A 15,692-nucleotide genomic window follows, 5' to 3' on the forward strand; every position below is an offset into this window, starting at 1 on the left:
TTCGTTCATATTTTTTTTTGTTTTTTTTTTTTTTTTTGAGTACAAATATTTTATTTTTATTATTTTAGTGAAATTTTGTTTTTTTTTATTGTGCAAATATTTTATTCACTTAATGTGAATTTAAAATGTTATTATTTTTTTTATACAATTTGTTTTTATGTGCAAGTTTTTTTTTTAATTTTTTTTTAAGTGAAACGTTTTTTTGTTTGTATGTACAAATATTTTTTTGAAATTTCTTTAATGTGAAAATTTTTTGTTTGCCCAAAAGGCATTTTTTATATGAGCAAATATTTTTTATGTGCAAATTAAAAAAAAAGGGAAATGTGAATTTTTGTATGTGCAATTTTTTTATTGTTTTTTTTAAGTGCAAATATTATTGTGGTATTATTTTTTTTTTTATAATTTTTCTTGTGATCTGTTTTTTTTTTTAAATTTTTGTTTGTGTGTAAAGTGTTTATAATTTTGGTTTTAATATTTATTTATTATTCATGTAAAAAAAGTTTATGGATGAGAATGAAAAAGTTTAAAGTGTGTGATATATGTATACATATGTATATTTGTTATTTTTCCCAAACAACATTGGATTTATCATCTTACCAACGGATTTCAATGGACTCCATTTACTGGTTCGTTTATTTTTTTTTATTTTAATTTTTAATAAATCTTATGTTTTAGATCTTTCTAATTATAATATTTCCATATATCTAAAAACTTGATGCTAACGGAATATTTGTAATTCTAATAACCAATTCCTGTTCGTTTATCTTTGAACTTCTTTACTGCATTGAAGTATTATTGAAATGCCATCGGCAAATTGAATATATAGACAATTTAATTCAAGTGGCTCAATTATTTAAATGAGCAACAGTGTTGCAATTGAAATAAGTAATTGCCGCATTTGGCTTTTAGCTATCGTTTAAGCCAATTTGCAAATCTGTTTAAATATTTAAACGGGAAGTCATAAATGTTTAACTCCATCCATGTGTGTGTAGAGAGAGAGAGGGAGAGAAGAGAGCGAGTGAGAGAGAAGGGAGAAGAGATGATGGTTTATTTCTGTTTTGCGTTTGCAACATGTTAAACTAATTGGGTAATGCCAACAACAAAGTGTCATAAATGTTTGGAGCATAGTTTAACACTGGTTGCAGCTTGTTCTGCCAAGATGCCACGCCTCCCCTTACCTCTCCCCTCTCTCTCTGTACAACGTCTGTGCGCGCGCCTCATTTGTCGGAGGCCTTTGGAAAAGTTGCTTAACTTTAATTAAGTGGCATTATGTTCAATTAGGCAAAGTTTCGAATATGCAAATGAACACAATTTGTGAGTAAAGTGCTTCAAGGAGAAGGCCGTCTGTCTTTCTGTCTTTATTTCTGTCTTCGTGTCTGTCTATGGCAGGCAAATTGCTGGGGAAAAACACAAATCAAAGCTGCAATGACAACGACATCTCACACACACACACAAACACATATAACACACACTCCCAAATCGTTTCATCCATATCGATGGTGGGCGTGGCCGTAATTGTAATTCACCGAGCTTTTAGTTTTGCCTCTTTTGCCATAAATAAATTATACACTCCAAAAGCACAGACCAAGACCAACAACCAGAAGTTATTACGCATTTTCCACCCATCCCCAACCCCCCACATACGCATTTTCCTAGTCAAATTTTTGGGCTGCACCTCGCAAATAACTTTTGAATTTTCCAAGGAAACTTTGCTAAGCCTTTTCCTAGCTTCGCATGTTCATGTGAAACGAAAATAGTCGAAATTATTATTGCTTTCGCTTTTTTTTTTTGGGGAAAATGAAGTGTGCTCGACTGGGAGAAACTTCAGTTTTCGGTCTAATAGAATTAACTTAATCGACAGAGTAATTAGTTGTAGACGTTTTCCCAATTTGCATAGCGTTTTTGGAGTAAGTGGATAATGATTTAGTTAGATACTAACAGCATTTATTTAAGTGTGTGAAAGGCAACCGACAAATTGCTGAATTTAGATCACTTAATTTGGGAAAATTTCTAAAGAGTTTTCTAATTTTGCGAATTTTCTTAATTTTTTGATTGGTTCAATATTTTAATTAATGAATTTAGTCACGATACTAACAGCATTTATTTAAGTGTCTAAAAGGCTAAAGAGTTTTCTAATTTTGCGAATTTTTTTACTTATTAAAAAACTTTCCACATTTTTATGTGGATAATTGATTGGTTCAACATTTTAACTAATGAGTTTAGCCACGATACTTTATTTTATTTATTCAAGTGTGTAAAAGGCAACCGACAAATTGCTAATTAAGTGATCTAATTTTCTGGATATCTATTAAATTTTGGAATTTTTTGATTGTTTTGCTTTTTTTCTATAAAAAAAAAAGTTGCTGTTTTCTGCTCAGTAAATTTATTCAACATTTGTGACGAGGTTTTAAATTTTGTAAATTTAGTAACTGCTTTTCTTTTTACTTTCTAAAAAATTTCACTGATTTTTTATGTATATAAAAGAATTTTTCACCATTTAAATTAATTAATTTCAAAATTCAATTGTTGAAAAATTAATCTAAATATGGGAAGGGTCTTTTAAATTTTGTCAATTTTTCTGCTGAGTAAATTATCTAAAGTTTGTGAAAAGTGAGATTTTTTTACTGATTTTCTTTTTACTTTTATAAAAAAAGGTTCGCTAATATTTCCTGTACACAAAAAAAAAAACTAGATTAAAAATCTTGACTTAAGATTTTTTGATCTTTAAAAAACAACAATCTTGAAAAAGATTTTTGTTTTAAAAAAATCTAAAATCAAAAGTTTTATGCTAAATTTACATTTTAAGATTGAAAACATTTTAAATTAGGATCAAAATCTTGATTAAAGAATGTTTTCTTCCACATTAGATTACAAATCTTGATTTAAGATTTTTAAATTAAGAAAAAAAAAAACAATCTTCAAATAACATTTTATTGCATAATATATATATATATATAAAATGGGTTACTTTTAAATTATCTAAAAGTTGTGGAGATTTTTTAAATTTCGCGAAATTATTTACTGATTTTCTTTTTACTTTTTTTTTAATTTTCGATGATATTTACGGCACTGGTTATGATTGATGAAATGATTCAACATTTTAATTAAATTTTTTATTTGAAATTATGTTTTTTTTTTGGTTAAATTGAATTTTCTGTGAAATAACTTTCTATTATAAAATTATTATTATACCCGCTACCCATAGGGTAGAAGGGTATTATAACTTTGTGCCGACAGGAAATGTATGTAACAGGTAGAAGGAGACGTCTCCGACCCTATAAAGTATATATATTCTTGATCAGCGTCAACAGCCGAGACGATCTAGCCATGTCCGTCTGTCCGTCTGTGTGTCTGTCCGTCTGTCCGTCCGTCCGTATGAACACCTAGATCTCAGAGACTATAAGAGATAGAGCTATAATTTTTTTTCGACAGCATTTGTTATGTTTGCACGCAGATCAAGTTTGTTTCAAATTTTTGCCACGCCCACTTCCGCCCCCGCAAATCAAAAAAAACGAATAACAAGCGTAATTTTAAAGCTAGAGTTGCAAATTGGTATATATAATAATAACTACAGTAGTTATGATTCCTGAAAATTTGGTTGCGATCAGATAAAAATTGTCGAAGTTATTAAAGAAATACTTTTGTATGGGCAAAAACGCCTACTTATTGCTGACAATCTGGTATATTGAGCCGTCTATGGTATATTTTGAATGCGGTACTAAATCAATATACCACATATACCATTTGGTATATTTTTAGTATTTTTGCAGTATATTTGGTATATTTCGAGAATAATACCGCAAAATACATTGTTTTTATTTAAAATGGGTAGCGGGTATCTCACAGTCGAGTACACTCGACTGTAGCTTTCTTACTTGTTTTATTTTGGCATATGCATTTTTGGTTAAATATATTTATTTATTTATGCTATTCAATTATGGTATTCTTTTGTTTTTGGAATATGTGTACAGTTTTGTGAAATACATTAATAATTAAAAAAAAAAATTATTCTTTTATGCTATAACAAATTCTATCACTTAGTTAATACAACCGAAATTATAGGATATAATTTCCGTACAATAAAAACTTACAAACACTTTCTTCGATAAAAACAAATAAAGTTTTCGCTTTGTTTGTTAAGTTAATCATGAATTCAATTTGAGGCAAAAGTAAATTTTGTTGTGAAATGTAAATGATGCTTGAATGTGATACAACTGGCTTGAAGTGGCTTTTGGATGTTAACTGAATTAGATATTCTCTTGTGTCCACTCGCGGCTTAATTATGTCATGTGTGGCAATTCCCAATCCCCTATTTCAAACGTTCCCCTCTCTTCGCCTTCGGGGCAGCTTCATTGCGAATTCGAAGGCGAAGGAGAAGCCTTTTGTATAGCCCAACTTTGATGATTAAATTTCCAAATGTCTAATTGGAATTTGATTGGGAATTGTGTCTCGTAAAGGAATGTCGAATGTGTCTCTGTCCGTTTGTGTGTGTGTGTGTGTGTGTGTGTGTGTGTGTGTGTGTGTGTGTGTGTGTGTGTGTGTGTGTGTGTGTGTGTGTGTGTGTGTGTGTGTGTGTTCTCTGTGACATTTGATAAATGCATGGAACAAATGACTATAGTTGTAATCCTCTGCGCTGGCAAATGGGCAGCTGGCGTCTCTAATTGCACTGTGCCCCGAAACTTCAATGTCAAGGATTACAAATTAATTAAAATTAAAGCAAAGCTCTCGACAGTCACTGACATTTGCATATGTCCTCTCTGTATTTGAGTGCCAGTCTCCTTTACACTTCCCTCGACTAATTGTAAGCCTGCCAAATGTGATTAATCGGCCATTCTTCTTCTCTCCCTTCCCCCTTGTATTTTACTCGTAAGGCGTTTCTCGCTGTTGTGCTTCCACTTGAATGAATCGTTTCATGCATCAGGTCAGATTTAAGTGGCGGCTAAAGGTTATGACATGCCCTCAACATATATTTCAATTGTCGGAAGGCTTTTGTGATGCGCTCATTCATTCATCGGCCTGGCCAATTGAGTGTGGATGCGGCTTAAATGAGCAAAGCCATCGCTGCTCTGCTGCTTCTACTATCACTGATGATAGCTGAAATGCTTGACATGTTACGAGTCCTTTCACCGCAGTGTTTACTTAAATTAACTACAGAGAGAGATGTGTTTAATGAAGCTTGCACTTGACTGCACTGAATGATGATATTTTGTGGCATACAAGTAAATATAAACTAGCCATTTTGTGTATGCTAATTTTAATTCGTTGGTTTATGTTAAGCTTTTGTGGTTGTGTAAAAACTACAGTATTTTATATAGTGTGATGCCAACTACAGAAAAACGCCATTTATCGGTTTATTAATGCACCAATTTCAATTAAGAAGAATGAAATGAAAAAATACGAATTGCAAAATGCATTCTTATTTTATGATCAAATGTGTTTTTGCTATGTCGTTTAAAATGTACAGCCTCCTTTTAAAATATTGTTTATTTAAATGTATTTTATATTTTTGCATGCATGTAGTTTGATGTCAACTACAGAAAAACGCCATCTATCGGGTTTATTAATGCACCAATTTCATCGTTGAGAAGCGTCATCGGGTTCGGGTCTGTGTTAAGCATTAGTTAAAACACAGGCTACGGTTTTTGTCTAGGCAAAACCTATGTACGATGTACATACATAACATAGTTCAGTTTGTGTCTGGGTAAAAACGAACGACTTCAAAAAATTTGAATTTTCATAAAATTAAGTAACATAATAATAAGAATGAAATAAAAAAATACGAATTGCAAAATGCATTCTTATTTCATGATCAAATGTTTTTAGCTATGTAGTGTAAAATGAACAATCTTCTTTAAAATGTTGTCTATTTAAATGTATTTTATATTTTTGCATGCATGAAGTTTTATTAATGCACTAAATTCATTATTGAGAAACGTTATCTGGTTCGTGTCCTTGTTGAGCATTAGTTGATGTACATGCTATGGTTTGTATCTAGGCAAAACCTAAGTACAAAGTTCATGGTTCATTTTGTATCTGGGTAAAAAGGAAACGACTTCAAAAAATTTCAATTTTCATAATAAGAATGAAATAAAAAAATATGAATTTGCAAAATGCATTCTTATTTCATGATCAAATGTGTTTTCGCTGCGTCGTGTAAAATGTACAGCCTTCTTTTAAAATGTTGTCTACTTGAATGTATTTTATATTTTTGCATGCCCGAAGTTTGATAGCAATTACAGAAAAACGCCATCTATCGCCATCTATTAATGCATTTGGTACATTGTTAAGCGTCATCTGGTTAGTGTCCTTGTTGAGCATTTGTTTATGTACATGCTATGGTTTGTGTCTAAGTAAAGCGCAAAAGTAATAAAATAATAAGAATGAAAAAAATGAAAGACAAATTTCCAAAATGCTGATCAAATGTTGTGTAAAATTTACAGCATCCGATTTTTTATCTTCTTATCTTTTAATACAATCTTTAATGCGCTATATAAAATATGTAGCGTATATATTAAGAAAATTATGTTTTATTGTACATTAAAACAGGTAAAATTAACATATCTTATATAAAATTCCTCCTAGATTTTACCTTACTTTACTCTCTCAAACTTTTTATACAATCTTTAATGCGTAATACTATTGATACTACTATAATATGCTTAATCGTAAGTTTTAATTAATTCAAACTTTTAGCACGATCAAATTATGCAAACTACATCAATTTTATACAAATTGTACCCCCCTAGCTCTTACTTTTGGGATTTTTATTATTCAAGTGTTCGATTCACATTTTCCTTACATAATTGCATCAAAGTGCTTTCATTTTGATTTAATACATAACGTTTGTTTCTCATCAAATAGAATTAATATGACATTTATTAAAGTTTGAAATTTAACTTGAATATAATTACAAATTAATATTTGTCTACAATTTATTTATTATTGCTGCAAGCGAACATCAAGCTTAACAAGTTATCTAATTTATGCAAATATGTGCTTCATTATGGATACCAAGGCATACACAATTTGTGTCCCAATTTGTGTCTTCCCTTTAGCAGTCATGTTGTGAAATTTGTTGCAAGTTTTAAGCAAGTCAATTGATACGCTTCCTTTCGATCTGAATAGTTTGCGCTGCGTTTTGCCAGCGGCAGTTGAAACTTTCAACTAATCAGAATTTCAGCATTTTGAAAGAGTTTTAGTCAGATATGATTATCAATGAAGTTATCAGATGTCGAGCCTCGAGGGATTCACACTTGATAGTCTCGCTGTTGACTTCAAATGCTAAACACAGGTGCCAATTTTCTCATGCTAATGAAATCATTTTGAGCTCAGATTTATTATAAGAGAGGAAGAAAGAGGTGAATTTAAAGGAGAAACCCGCTGGAGAACCACAGAAAAGCAACAACAATTACGACAAGCTGCATCACAAGTGGCTTTCATAAAGTTTTTGGGTTTAGAGCGAGGCTCTGTCAAGGACGTGAATAGTTTGAGCAACTGCCATGCCAAATTCTCAGCCAAAAGCACAGTTCTCAACAGCAACAGCAAAAATAACAATAACAACAACAACGTTAGCGAAAGCAAAACGAAAACTTTTGTAAAACCGCACGAAACTTTTAAGATTCAAAACTGCAACATTATTTGAGGCGTGTTGAAAGAGCAACAAGCATACACACACACACACACACACAAACATAGAGACATCCTGCATATCCTGGCTTGTGCTTAGCAAATGAGTTTTGTCCTAGTTTGTTTAATGCCCGAAGCCAGAATTTATGTCCACAACAACAATTCTGACCGGACTGTTTTGGTGTAATGAACAGATAACTGCTGGCTAATTGTACCAACATCCATTAAATGGCAAAGTGAGTGAAGACTAGAGTTTATTCTGTACAAATATGCATAAATATGTTATATAAAGTGAAGCGCAACAGACGTATTTTAGAAAATTATACTAAATTTAGCTATTATACCCACTATTCATAAGGAAGAAGGGTATTTTAACTTTGTGACTGCAGAAGGATTTATCTCTGACCCCAAAAAGTGTATATATTAACGATCAGCGTCAACAGCCGTCTCTCTGTTCGTTCTTATGATCCCCAACATAGATCTAAGAGACATCAGAGATTATTTGTTATTTTTGCACGCAGATTTGTTTAAAACTTTTTTGCAACACTCACTTCTCTTTCTCAAATCGAAAAAAGTCAAATAGCAAGTGTAATTTTGAAGCTATAGACGCGATTTTTGGTACATTCATACAGTATTTATGATTCCTGGATGCGATCAGATAAAAATGTTAGAAGAGTATTTAAGAAATAATTTTGTAAGGAAAAAAAGCCTACTGCAAACGAGTCTTAGTTGCCTTGACTGACAATCTGGTATATTTTGTATTCTATGGTATATTGTGAATGTAGTATGAAGTGTTTAGTATATTTTGTATTCTATGGTATATTTTTAATGTTGTACAATATCGATATACCAAATATGTTGTGTAGAATTTGTTGTATTCGATGGTATATTGTGAATGTAATAAAAAAATGGATATACCAAATATAGTGTTCAGTATATTTTGTATTCTATGGTATATTTTTAATGATGTACATTATCGATATATATTTTAGTATTTTAACGGTATAATGTCGGTATATTTTTAGAATGTGGTTTTATTGAAAATATTTACCGGGTATCTCACAGTCAAGCATACTCTACTGTATTTTGTGACATTAGTATTTTAGTATTTTTGCTACACATTGTTGGTATATGTTTAGATATATATAAATAATGGGTACCTGGTATCTCACAGTCGACCACATTCTACTTTAGTATTCTTGTTTTCTCTTGCACCTGTTGCCTGGGCAACTATGCTGTAAATGCACAAATGGAATTCTCGCTCTTATAGAAAATCATGATGGCAAATATTTTTCGAACGCTTGCACATAAATTCCATTTCATTTAGCTGTTAATTCAATTTTATTTTGCACCTGTGGGTTGGCTAAGCGAATGAGTGAAATAAAGGGGGAATGGGGGGAGATATTGAAAAAGCAACGCGCTGTGGAAATGCAAATTAACCCAGAAACGTTTTCGTGCATAAAATGCCAAAAATGTTAACTAAAATTATGCAGCTTTGTTAGTGCTGCTGCGCCACAAAACCGGCAAAAAAAAAGAAGTCAAATGAACGCGACTCTCGAAATTCACCAATGGGATAGACAGCAGCAGATGGAGAAGGGGGAAAGGCAGCACAGGGGGGAATGCATAAAGCGCTGATTGCAGAACAGGCCGAAGTTCCCGTCCCTCGCTCTCTCTTTTTTCTCATGAGTACGTGACTGAGTTTACACGCAAATAAATAAAAACGCGACTCGAGCATCAGCAACGAGAACAACAACAACAACAACAAAAAAACAGGCAACTAAAATGCGAGTCTTGCATAATAAAATCGCGGGCAATGTAGGGTTAAGCATCGACAACATCAACAACAACAACAAGAACTGAAGCAGCAGCAACTGCGACTCGCGCCCTGCCAAAACAAATGCAATTTATTTGCTGCAAAAGAGTTTTGCCTCTCTGCTTTTTTTTGTTCCCCTTTCTTCACTCTCTATCTCTGTCCCTCTCTCTCTTTTTTGAGTCGCTGTCATAACTTTATCACGTGCCGTGGCCAACCGTCGCCAGGTGCCGCTAGTGTAGACGGCAAGCGTCGTGCGCCGGAAACGGAAGCGCTGTCAACAGGCCTGTAGCTGGCAAACTGGAAAAGCTGGTAAAGTCGCGCGTGAAATGCAACGCGTTTTATCTCTACATTTTATATCCGGTAAATAAAAATTAAAAAGGGTTTAAACAGCTAATTGAGAATGTGAGAAATAAAAAATACATTCTTAAACTTCTTTAGCGATCTTCAATTAAGTGTAGTTTTCCTTAACATGTATATATAGTTTTATCTTAAACAAAATAAGGTATCTCTTGGTCGTTCCAATTCGCTTTTTTTTTCTTGATTTTCCTTTGCATTTTCGCCAGCAAAAAAGAAGTGTGATAAGCTGCCCTTTTGGCTTTCGGGAAATGCAGTTTACCTAAAGCGTATATTTTGGTTGAGTGAATCGATAAGATAAGATGTGAGCCAAGGCAACACATGTTACGTTTTTGAGGATTTGAATGCGGAAACTTTGAGAAAAGCCGCAATGTGTTTGATGAATTTTAGATGCGAGAGATGAGTGAAAGTTTTTGTATACAAAAAATAGTAGAAAGGATCCGAGATAGGATAGAATGAAGGAATAAAATACATGAAATACAGATTCTAAACAATTTGATGAAATTTGTAGGAAAGGTTGAGAATTAGAATAAATATAAGAACGAAAAAAAAGACAAAATATGGTTTCTAAAGGGGTCTAGTTAAAAATAAAGAATAGGTTAAGAGAATGGATAAGAATAAAAATAAATAATATAGATTAAATATGGATTTTAAAAAGTTTTATAAAATAAATGATGAAAAATGTGTCAAATAGAAAGAACTCATTTGGAAATATTATAAATATAATTGAAAAAATGGTCATAAAATGATAGATGAGGTATAAAATAAAAGTTTAACGAAGATTATTAATAATATTGAATTCTCTTCTATATCGTATAAAGTACTCGTAGATGGCCGAGAGTTAAATGTCACAACATTAAAAGAGAATTTCTTAAGATTAACACAGCTTTTAATGGAAAATAAATGCAGTTTTAGACGGATGAAAGACAATGTGGCATAATATTAGAAACGAATATTTCTTTAAGAATATCTTACTATGTATTGATGGAAAGTTTTCTAAGTTTTTTGCTTACATTGTGTGTTTTTATTTCATTGCGTTATAACTTACAAATATTCAGAGAGTAGTGTATATAAAATTTGTTGTTGATGTTTTTATGGCGATTCTTTTGTTTCGGCATCGTCACATTTTTCTATCGATTGCTTCCGAGGAGGAGTCAAGCCCAGCAAAAAGTCGATTGATTTGGAGCATCATTCAGTTGGCATTACTAGTGACAATCTGGACATTCTTTGCCGTACTCATTTGCATAACGCCGCCCGATGATCATCAAACGGATGTCGTCTCCCTGCCGCCGCATTTGCCACAGTTTGTCAAGCTTCTGAAGGTGCCTTCGGGCGATGCTGTTCGAATAACGCTGCACGGTAGTATTAATGTATTGAAAACCATACATCGAGGCCGAGTGTCGGAAAATGAATTGTATGTTGGTGTTCGTCTGATCAACTACAATAATCGGACTAAGGAAATGGTTTGGAAGTCGGGTGAATGGAAAGTCTATGTCTATACGAATATCTATAAAGTTCGAACTGTGCGCTTTGACATTGAACTCAAAGAGGATGAGAATGACGACGGCGGCAATCAATTGAAGCTTTTATTTTTGAATCATAAAAATGAAACAACTGGCTTCTCGTTGGCCATCGATGCGAATCCTTTTAATCAAATTCACGGCATCTTTTGTGGCCTTCTGCTAATGGCATTGCTTTACATTCTGCTGATATTCAATATTATGGATCCAATATTTGCTGCCTGGCTGGTGGCATGTGGAGCTCTGGGAGTTCTCTGCTTGGATGATTCACGACCAAAACTTGCCACAATTATTGGTTGGATCGATGTGGAGGCGTTGGTGCTGCTCTTTGGCATGATGATAATGGTTGCAATACTGTCGGAAACGGGTCTCTTCGACTATTTGGCTGTGTTTGCCTATCAACTGTCGCGAGGCAACGTTTGGTATCTTCTCTTTTATCTGTGCTTGCTCACAAGTGTCTTTTCTGCGATTGTGGACAATGTATCGACATTTACGCTGATGCTGCCCGTCACGTTGAGGTTGTGTCAAACGCTTCAGTTGAATTCGACATTGGTGATCATTAGCATTGCGATCTTCTCGAATATCGGTGGAACTATGACGCCAGTCGGGGATACGGCCAATGCGATAATTGGCCAAGACAAGCATGTAACGGATCATGGCATTACTTTTCTCAAGTTTTCCTTACACATGTTACCAGGCGTTGTGGCTGCCATGGTCGTCACGTTTATATTGCTCTATTTTCTGATACGCAACGAACTCTTTGAGTCGAAGCCAGCGGATCCTTTACGTGCGACACGTTCGACACGTGTCAACTTGTTGGATCATCATCGACACTGGATGGAGTCGAACATAAGACATCGACAACGCATTAATCATAAAGAGTTGCATTTTATGGAGACACTTGAGGAGATGAAAACGAAATACAGAATCAGGAATAAACCGCAACTGATTAAATGTTGCATCTGCTTTGGCTTTGCTCTGATTATGTTCGGATTGCAATCGATGCCGGGCATTCGAAGTGTGAAGCTCTGCTGGTCAGTTAGCTTGAGTGCGATATTGTTGGTGATGCTGGTGAATCAGGCGAATCTTGAGTCGATTATGAAACGCGTCGAATGGTCGCATCTGGTCTATTTGGCAGCGCTCTTTGTGCTCATGGAATGTCTCGTCGAGATGGGCTTCATCGATTGGCTGGGACAGCTGACCATCAATTTGGTGATGAGTGTGGACAAGTCACAGCAATTGACGGTTGCCATTCTGCTGCTGATGTGGACAGGTGCTCTAGGCTCGGCTTGTGTGGATGCAGCGCCCATCACAACGATGATGCTGAAGGTGACCATTCAGCTGGCTGCCAGAAATGAAATTCCCTTTTCACCCTTGATTTGGGCTCTCTCCTTTGGCGTTTGCTTGGGCGGCAATTCGAGTTTGATTGGTGCATCGATGCGTTTCTTGCTAATTGGTTTACCAATCACAATTGCCACGGTGTTTGTTTCGACCGTTTATCTGCTCATTGCACACTGCCTTTTCCATTGGCATGGATCAGATGATATGCTAAAGATATGATAATGCCGTAAACTCTTAGGAAGTGAATTGAATTAAGTGTTGGGAATTAAGCCAGAGACAGATCGTAATTGATTTAATCTGAATAGAGATAACAAGAAGTTATGGACTACAAAATTTTTAAAAAAAAAGAAACTTATAATTTTGTATAGTGTTTTTTAAGTAAATTGTATAATATTTTATACGAAATTGAACAACTTAAAAGAAAGGATAATATTCGTTTTACTTATGCATTTTGCTCTTTCAAAAAGGCTTTGAAGATGTTTGATATCAATTGACAAGATTTTTCAACTGTTTTTTAAAATATAATTTAAATTTCTATTATATATATTGTACAAATTTAGATCGTCTTGAAATTTATTTTTATTTTCAATTACAATTGGCAATTTTTTCAATTCAAGGACTTTCCACTTTAATTTGTCATTTATTATTCAGTCATAGAACCAAATTCTTAGGTTTCTAATTATTAATTTTAGCACACTTGTAGCCAAGGTTTAGATGCCCATTTCTTCTCTTTTCTCTAACCTTAGTCTGATTAGTAGTCAGACATTTCATTGTCTTCATTCTCATACTCTTCTGTATATATTTTACTTTATTCAGTTCATTTGTAATCATCATCAAGATCTGTGCAGCGGCTGCTTCGCTTGGCTAATTTATGCGTCTCGTTTGATAATAAATTTTATATTTACGTTGAGGAAATACAAAATATACACCATTTATACTATATATACAGACTTACACAAAATGGACATATGTATATAAAGTATGTGTTATGCATATGTTATGTGTGTGTGTGTGTTTGACTTTTGCTCTATTTTTGCCGGTCTCGACGCTGTTTTGCCAATGACAATATGTCATTTGTTCCACATTCGGCGATGTCCTTCGTTCATTTGTTATTGTACTCAGCTCTGTGCTTCTTTTTATCTGTACATACCTGGTAACTACAATGTGTGAGGGGTGTTTTAAGGGTTTGGTAAAAGGAGGGTTCAAGTTATGAAGGTAAAAAATAAAGAATATATTTTATTCGAACAGTGTTTATCTATCCTATTTTAACAAATTTTGGTTTGTTAATAATTATCAGGTATCTTACAGTCGTGCGGACTGTGTAGTATACTTTGCTCTTAACATCAGCAGCTGTATTTGTTGTTTCAATTCCAAAACCATTTGTTATCGAATTTGTTTTTGCTTATTTAGTATGCCGTAGCCTAAGCCGAAATTGGGGGCAAGGGTCTTTCAGTAGTCGTGGCTGGGCAGCACAGGCTGCTCCTGTGGGCAAACACACACACACGAGTACACACACTCACGAGTACACACACACTCACACACAGAGGAGATAAACTCGTATGCATGTTAATTTGCTGTGATTCAATAGGTTTGCATTGAGTTATGGCCGCATTAGGCATCGGATCTAGGAATCTTAGGGGGCAACCATATGTACAATACATATGTACGCATTTGTGTGTGCGCGCGTGTGTGTTTTGGGTAACAAATGTTTGCCGTCTGTTAAAGTCCTTTGAGTACCAAAAGCCGCAATATGGCGGAATATTAATTTATATTGGCCATAGACAAAATTGCTAATAACGTTCTGTGGTCATTAAAATGGATACAAATTTAATGTGTGTATTACCATTTGCAAAATATCATAAATTAATTTTGGAATATTAAAATACTTTAATTGGGTGAACGTTTAAAGCATTACTGCGTATTTTAAAACATATTTGTAACTTTTGCAATCATTTGAATATTCCTAGTTTGTTTTAGTCCACTTAAAGTAATAAATCGATTGAAAACGTTACAAATTTAATGTGTGTATATTTTAACCATTTGAAAAATACCATAAATTAATGTTGGTATATTAAAATACTTTAATTGGGTGAAAATTTAAAACGCTTTTCTTGAGTGATTTTCATCATATATTCACAACTTTAAAAGTCACTTCAATATTCTTTGTTTGTATGATTCCACTTTAATTAAGAAATAAATTGAAAACGCTGCCATTTGAAAAATACCATAAATACTTCAATTGAGTGAAAATTTAAAACTCTTTTTAAGCATGTTTCAATATATATTTATAATGTTAAAAATAATTTAAATATTTCAAGTTTCTTTTAGTTCACCTTTCTTTTGAAATCAATTGAAAACTTTATCATTTGCTAAATACCATAAATTAATGTTGGTATATTAAAATACTTCAATTGGGTGAAAATTTAAAAGAATATTCATGTGGGCTTGAATATATATTCATATATTTAAAAATCATTGAAATATTTCACTTTTATTATGAAATCAATTGAAAATGTTAAAACTGAAAGCATGCTGCAGCACATAACTTTAATATTGCTGCCGGAGAAGGAAAGCAATTGAATCAAATTTCAATTTTGCCCTCAGTCAAAGGCGATGCCATCAAATTATGTTTAACATGTTCAGGAAATTCTTATAAATGTTTATGCATTTTCTGTTGCGCTTGGCAAACAGCTGCCGATCTACTGGAGAGTGGGGGACAAAAGCAAAAGCTTATTGAAAACTTTTACCAACTGCTGCGATTCCTTTGGGCATTTTATCTTAATGCTGCCTGGTTGTTGGCTTGCTTGCTTCCCATCCAACCAACCAACCAGCCATTCAACCAGCCTGCCTCTCAACTGTTGCCGGCTGCATCCTGCCTGCTGCCTGCTGCCAAAGAGGTCGCCAATATCTATGTGGCAGCAATGTGGCCTGGATGCGGAGCGGAGGCTTGTGGCACTCACGGGGTTGGAGTTGAAGTCGAGGTCGGGTTCGGGTTCGAGTTTCCTTTATTTGTTTACAGCTTGTAGTTGGGCCGTGAC

The 15,692-nt window shown here is 33.8% G+C and overlaps 1 protein-coding gene across 1 annotated transcript; it reads left to right on the top strand.

The window, feature by feature from the left end:
* The first annotated feature begins 10,887 nt into the window (after positions 1 to 10,887).
* LOC133847988 (P protein-like) lies at positions 10,888 to 12,873 on the top strand. The gene has a single exon (XM_062283352.1). It carries the CDS (start codon positions 10,888 to 10,890, stop codon positions 12,871 to 12,873), a length of 1,986 nt encoding a protein of 661 aa, XP_062139336.1.
* Positions 12,874 to 15,692: the final 2,819 nt, after the last annotated feature.

This window comes from Drosophila sulfurigaster, chromosome 2L, assembly GCF_023558435.1.
Source record: "Drosophila sulfurigaster albostrigata strain 15112-1811.04 chromosome 2L, ASM2355843v2, whole genome shotgun sequence".
Taxonomy (NCBI): Eukaryota; Metazoa; Arthropoda; class Insecta; order Diptera; family Drosophilidae; genus Drosophila; species Drosophila sulfurigaster.